The 7,026-nt window shown below is 36.2% G+C and overlaps 1 protein-coding gene across 1 annotated transcript; it reads right to left on the bottom strand.

Moving 5' to 3' along the window:
- Window positions 1-1,954: 1,954 nt before the first annotated feature.
- On the bottom strand, window positions 1,955-6,250 carry LOC109216892 (glycerate dehydrogenase). The gene is made up of 13 exons (XM_019381110.1): window positions 6,048-6,250; window positions 5,879-5,962; window positions 4,936-5,076; window positions 4,165-4,286; window positions 4,003-4,084; window positions 3,661-3,733; window positions 3,492-3,583; window positions 3,306-3,380; window positions 3,114-3,221; window positions 2,821-2,898; window positions 2,615-2,659; window positions 2,337-2,451; window positions 1,955-2,244 (listed from the first exon to the last, which is right to left on the bottom strand). The coding sequence occupies exons 1-13, from the start codon at window positions 6,168-6,170 to the stop codon at window positions 2,222-2,224; spliced, it is 1,161 nt and encodes a 386-aa protein (XP_019236655.1). The 5' UTR covers window positions 6,171-6,250; the 3' UTR covers window positions 1,955-2,221.
- Window positions 6,251-7,026: the final 776 nt, after the last annotated feature.

The following is a 7,026-nucleotide window of genomic DNA, read 5'->3' as shown; positions in this document are numbered from 1 at the left end:
CAGAAGCCTTCTTCCTCTTTTTATTCTCTTCAACAATATTTGCTCCCATTATTGTTGAGTTTCCACGGCCTCTCTTTTCAGCAGCTTTGTTGTCCTCTTCGATTCTCAACCGAACAATGAGATCTTCAAGGGACATCTCCTTGCGTTTGTGTTTCAAGTAGTTTTTGAAGTCCTTCCACAAAGGAGGCAACTTCTCAATCATCGCTGCTACTTGAAATGCTTCATTGATAACAAGACCTTCAATGAAATTTCTATTAGTAAAAATACTAAGATTACTACTTTCAACATCAATATTAATTTGAGTTATACCTTCAGCAAGGAGATCGTGAATAATCACTTGCAATTCCTGGACTTGGGTAATAACAGACTTGCTATCTACCATTTTGTAGTCCAAAAACTTTGCAGCAACAAACTTTTTCAACCCGGCATCTTCGGTTTTGTATTTCTTTTCAAGCGCAGTCCACAGTTCCTTTGACGTTTCCACGCCACTGTAGACGTTATACAAAGCATCCTCCAGCCCGCTTAGAATATAATTCTTGCACAAAAAATCTGAATGCTTCCACGCCTCAATCACGAGAAAGCGTTCAGTTTCTGGAGTTTCATCGGACAGCACAGGAACATCTTCCTTGATGAACTTCTGGAGACTTAGAGTAGTCAAATAGAAGAACATCTTTTGCTGCCAGCGCTTGAAATCAATCCCGGAAAATTTTCCGGGTTTCTCCGCCGGTGCCAATGCTGCCGGTGTCGTTCGGCTTGTTGAGGCATTGGCAGTCACCATTGGAACAGCTTGGTTCTCATTCTCATTAGTCATTTCTGTAAAAGAATGACACAAACGTTAAAATCACGTAGATTTTAATAGAGTACAAAACCACAAAGGTTTTACTCTTCCAGAAACAGTAAGTACAAATACAGAAAATAAATTGTTAAATTCCTTAAGCTTGTTATTACACTGTATTTGTAAAATAAATTCTGGAAATATAAATGAATATAAACAGTAATGAATATAAACAGAAATGACATAAACCAATTCGAGCCCACTGAATTCACAGTGTTTCCTTAAGGAATTTAATCCCCTCCTAGTACCCAAGGTTATGGATTATTTCCTCCCAGGATAGAACGAATTACACACTGGTGTAGTGGTACTTCAAACCCCAGTGTTTCAGCGAACACAAAGTTCGGTAGCAAATCACACTTACTTTTTGCTTTGTTTTGATGCTAAAAGTATGCAGAAGAAGGAGAGGAAACTCAGAAAATTGTAGTTAAAATTCTGAGCAGAATAGTGTTGTATTTATAGCCAAAGTTGGGTCTCTTCAGAATGGCTGTTTATGCAAAACGCCCACAACATAAATGCCATTACATAAATGGCCATTTACTCAATAATAAAGAGGGAAAATAAAGAGGGAAAATTGAAGAGGGTAGTTACTTTTCTGTTACCAAAACAGAAAAACGGATTGGATTTAATATTAATATTTAATATTAATATTTTGTTATTAAATATTAATATTAAATCCAATCCGTGCCGAAGCCGAAGCCGAAGCCGAAGCCGAAGCCGAAGCCGAGCCGAGCGAGCGACGACGACGGCGCGAGGCTTGCCTTCTTCTCAACTCTTTAAGAGCTAGAAGAAGAGCAATTGCTTATATACCCATAAAAAACCTCTTCCTCTTCCAATATGGGACAATGCCCATTTGCCAAGGGAGGGGGAACTTAAAATTTCACTCAAAAATTTCATTTCCCTCCATTTCCCATTCACCCTCTTTTAAGTATTTAATATATTAATTAAATACCTTAAAAACCCAACACCAAAGGGTTAGGCAAATGTGAAGAAATCCAAGACTAACCACTCTTTTGTCTAATTTACTTATAGGTACGGGATAATATTGAATCTTTTCTTAAGAATTAATCACTAAGTTTAGAAGCTTCCTATGATAAAACTTTTCTTTTAAGCAACTGCATCTCCTTTAAGGACATGGAATTATGTTAACCTCAACACAGTAAAGATTGTTTCACAGATATCAAATCAAGAAAACACTCTTAAAAATAAGAGATTATGTGTAAAACTTGCATTGTGTCCTAATTATAGTAAATCATGTAAAACCAATATAGACAAATCAGTGATACATGATAGCCTTGCTATCAGCTCCTTTCCAAGCTTAAAATAGACATCTCCAAGTCTAAAATTTCCAATAATCTGGCATATGTTGATCATCTCAACAGTCCAATCTCACAGCTTTGAAACAGGTAAGCCTGCAATAGCGAACCATTTCGATTTAGTGAAACCCCTCAAGCATATTGGAACAAAATTTTGCAGCTCTAATGAATTTGCATGTACGCGTTACCTAAAGTTTTCGAGTTAATAATGCTTGGACATGCAGCAGGAGGTTGAGAATTCTCATTTAAGAACACATCTACGCTGTTTGGATTACCCCAAACAGGATAGCCTTTAATTTTTCCCTGTAACATCAACAAACATATGAAACACTCAGAATCAAAAGTACCTATTTTGTACAGGCTGATGCCATAACACTCAGAATCAGTAGCTCATGCATTTTAGCAAAACAATATCTTTAAGTTCAACGCGATTGGTGGAAAACAATCTGTCTTTTAAATTGCATACCAGGACATTCAGAGCAGCTAGTGTAGCCATTCCCTCACGAGTCCACTGCATTAAGAATCAGGAGAGTTAAAACTATTTTAAACAAGTCGGCAACCCCATGTAAAAGAGAATTGGTGAATTAGATGGGAAGTAGCTGTCGTAGCAGGAACAATGCTTCTTAGATTACAGGTTAAGGACAGATAATATACAATTAAGTGCATGATTACCTTAGATGCAGAAGCTATGTGGGGTACCACAACGGCGTTCTTCATGTCTGCAAGACCAGGTTTCATGTAGGGCTCATCCTAACACAACATAATAATTAAAGAAGGGCATTACTTGAATGTATAAGACAAAGGAAGCATCCTATACTCTACAAGAATTGATTATTTGCTAGCTTTTCCTTTGCTAGAAATGGTGCATAATACACCAGTTTCTCATTGACCATCGGATACGCCTTTTACATGTTCACAGCGGGAGAAGGTTATCACCAAAATAAATATACTACTATTGCAATTACCTCAAAGACATCAAGGCCAACACGGAACATGGGATTTTCCCTCAGATGCTCAACAAGAGCTACCTCATCAATCACAGGCCCCCTACTGCAATTCACAAGTATTGCTTCCTGCAAGTTCGAATTTATTAATATCAAGATGTTGCGTTTGTATAAATCAGCAAGAACAATATATATTCTTCCAACTGATTTTACCTTCTTCATCATTGCAAGCCGTTCTTTGTTTACAAGGTGGTACGTTGTTTTATCAAGGATTGGATGTAGACTTATCTAGAGAAACATTTTGGTCAAAGATTAGATCTTGAATGAGAAATCCACTACTATGTCCAGATAGATGAATAAGAGATCTAAAAATGCACTCTTCATGTAGAAAATAATTACCACATCAGCCTCTCGGAGCACCTCCTCCATGGATGCAGCTCTTTTCCATGTCACAGGCTGTTCACCACTGGCTTTCAGAAATTGACCATAGGCTGCAAAGGCAAAAGAACATAAGTAGATGAAATGAGCTTGAGAAGTTTGTCGATGTGGTACACCGATGAAAACATGCCTGTCACAAATTTTTCTAGACGGGTAGCTTGGTACAGGTCGTAGTAGATCAAGTTCATCTTGAAGCCTTCAATCTGTTGCAATAAAAAACCAAAGTTGCTCAAACTAACATAGCAAATTTACATACAATTATTTGATCTTGATTTCCAGTGAAGATGAAGTTTGAAAGTGAAGCTCGTCCTAAAATAAACATGTAGAGCAGAGAATAGCCCTGCCTTTAAATTGTTTTCAACCAACAATTTCAGAAAACAAAAAAGTTGAGATCAATATTTGTCAACCAAAAAGCACAAGGCAAACCTAGTTTCAGAGAAAACTTAAAGGATAAATCTTAGCTGATTATTACCATCATTCTAGCATAAGCAGATCCAATACGACCAGCCCCAATTACACCAACAGTTTGTCCTTTAAGCAAGTTCCCCACAAACCTGGAATAGACCATTAATTTAGTTATAGACCAGAGCCGAAACAAGAGATAGAAGGTAATTGAGATTAAACAGTTACATACAAATGTGGAAGCCATCCTTCATATTTGCCAGCTCTCATGAACTCATCTGCCTCCACAATCCTTCTCGCTGCTGCTAAAGAAAGTGAAGCTGCTAACTCTGCTGTAGTCTCGGTCAGTACTCCCTGGTCATCAGAACATTATGTGAGAAGAGAAAATTATGCCTTTACAGATATGCACATATCAGTTGTCTTTGAGATCAGAAGTAATATTTCTTGCATCATTTACCATATCAACCAAGCCTATTTGGTCCGATATAATCACTCCTAGTGCAATTTATAAGCTACAGATTACTTTGATACACATGTAGCAAGCTCAGGATAAAGTTTGCGCCTCATTTTACTAAAGAAATGTTTTACCAGCTTCAAATTCAAAGTGAATTGGAGCAGTCCCTCATAACTGAGATTCCACATTAAAGACCTCTCATGTGAAGAAAAAAATTGCTGTTGTTGAGAGGAATATAACCGATTATAACTTTCATGATATATTATATGTGTTGTGTTGTGTTATATGGCAATTGCCAGTGTATCGGCATAGATTCAGTGCTTCTGATAAGTCCAAACACTACTGTAAATAACCACAGACCAATCGATCGCGAACATGTTGTGTTATATATTGCATATTGATTAATATATAATCGATCAAACACTATATGATCAGACATGATATGCATTAAAATTTACCAGCTAAGATGTCTTATATAAAGTTACTGATTAATGCAGTACCAAAGAAACTGGATTACTACAAGGCAAAAATGAAGAAGTATAAACTTACAGGTGTGTTTCCAACAGCAACACCATACTTGTTAGCAGCTTCGACGTCAACATTGTTGTATCCTACAGCCATGTTGCTGAAAGCTTTCCCTCCAGCCCTGCTTAATGCAGAGAATAGAGTCTCTCCCCAATCCTCTGTCAACTGGATATTACAAAACAAAAGATAACAAAAATATTTGACTTCAACTTCTATACACTGATAACGTAAAAGATTTTTTGCATAATTTGGTCACCAAAAAGATAACTACAAATAACTAATTCAACCCAAAAACTAGCTCGCGAGGTGAAGATGTCTTTTTTGCATAATTTGGTCACCAAAAAGATAACTACAAATAACTAATTCAACCCAAAAACTAGCTCGCGAGGTGAAGATGTCTAAACCATATAAGGAGACAACAACTAATTCCTTCAACCAATATTGGACACTTGACATCTGGCGCGTGGACAATATAAGGAGAGGAGAACTAAGTCCCTCGCCTAAAGTGAGACACTTAACACTAAACATAACAAAAAAAAAAGATTCTATTGTAAACTGCCATACAACAACAACAAACCCAATAGTTTCTCACGAGTGGGGTATGGGGAGGGTAAGATGCACGTAGCCTTACCCCTACCCCTGAAAGCCCAGGGAGGCTGTTTCCGATAGACGGCTAGAGAACGGCTGAAAAAGAAACAACAAGTAGGAATAATAGCAAAATAAAATAAGATCGAATCCAAGAATGCAGTCAAACTCTAGGTAGTAATAGCCATCTATGAATAAAAGATATCATAGTAACACTAATGCTAGCGAATTGAGTAAAAGAGAAACGCTCGTCTATCTACGAACCTTCTATCCTAATCCTTGACCTCCATGCCCTCCTGTCTAGTTAAATCCAGATCATTTAGAAGAAAACAGGAAGCAAAACCCGAAAGCAAATCAGAAGCTATAATGCATGTATGATCACCTGTCCAATGACTCCATCGCACCTATCTCCAATAAGAGCAAGAATGTCTTCAACCGATAGAATAGTTTTCTTCTCAGTGCATATCTACTCATTATTACAAAATCAAATGCATTAAATCAAGTTAATCAAACCCAAAAAAAAGAATATGGAAAAGGAATATATATGTTACTTCGAGACGACAATCTTGTTCAATGAGAAGATTAATCCATCTAGTCCCAGGCATAGATTTTGTGCTGACAACTCTGTATTTCCCATTTGGATTCCACACTTCAATTTGAACTGGCTTTGCCATCTTCAATTCTAACGTTAGTGTCTCTGCTCTAAAGAGTTCTTTAAATCTTCTACTTCTATTATTCCTACTAAATATATAACAATAATATTTATCGGAAATTTGAAATGATCAAAGAATGGATTTAGGATAAGATGTATTACGTGTCGGATTACGGTTCGTTATGCTTAGAAGAATGATACACAAGATTTGCAGGGGAAAATATTTCTGAATTATTTGTGATTTTTGGCTGAGGACCTCTCATTTAGGCAGAGGATAATGAGACTCTGGGTTTGCGCCACGTAAGTTGGCTGCTATCTTTATTGAACGACGACAAAATTTAGCTCCAAAGAATTGTGAATCACCAATTTTTGCTACATATATAAGATGAGAACACACTACATCTAGTCGTTGGTTACAATTTTATCATACACAATGCACATGTACTATTTAAATGTAAAATTTTAATGACCAAAAAAAATGTAAAATTTTAATTCGATAAAAAAAAAAATTCTATCTTCCCTTCTCTTAGTATTATGGATAACTTTTTATTACTATATTAAAAAATTACTCCGTACAACTAAGCTTTTGTTGTGCTTGGAGTTTGAGGAAAGGCTACCACACAACTTTATCTTTCATATTTGCATACTACATTCTTACAATGTAATATGTAATATGTACTAAATTTCATACTGGCGAAGTTGTATCCTTAAGAAAATTTTTCATTTTTTTCGAAATTAGCGTTTGGCCATAAAATTTTTAATTTTCACTTGAAGATGAATTTCGGAATTTGTCGAAAATTTGAAAAACTCCAAAATATTGTTTTTCAAAATTTTCACTTCAAATCATTCACAAAAATTCAAAAACAACCCAAAATTAT

This window comes from Nicotiana attenuata, unplaced genomic scaffold (genome assembly GCF_001879085.1).
Source record: "Nicotiana attenuata strain UT unplaced genomic scaffold, NIATTr2, whole genome shotgun sequence".
Classification (NCBI taxonomy): Eukaryota; Viridiplantae; Streptophyta; class Magnoliopsida; order Solanales; family Solanaceae; genus Nicotiana; species Nicotiana attenuata.
This window is presented reverse-complemented; position numbering and strand designations above follow the sequence as displayed.

What these genes read in the sequence shown, in the direction of transcription:
- LOC109216892 (XM_019381110.1), bottom strand. Translation starts at nt 6,170, where the DNA reads ATGGCAAAGCCAGTTCAAATTGAAGTGTGGAATCCAAATGGGAAATAC. An exon ending in GGCTTGCAATGATGAAGAAG is followed by an intron (nt 3,222 to 3,305) that starts GTAAAATCAGTT and finishes TCGAACTTGCAG; the next exon opens with GAAGCAATACTTGTGAATTG. An exon ending in TAGCTGCTCTGAATGTCCTG is followed by an intron (nt 2,452 to 2,614) that starts GTATGCAATTTA and finishes TTGATGTTACAG; the next exon opens with GGAAAAATTAAAGGCTATCC.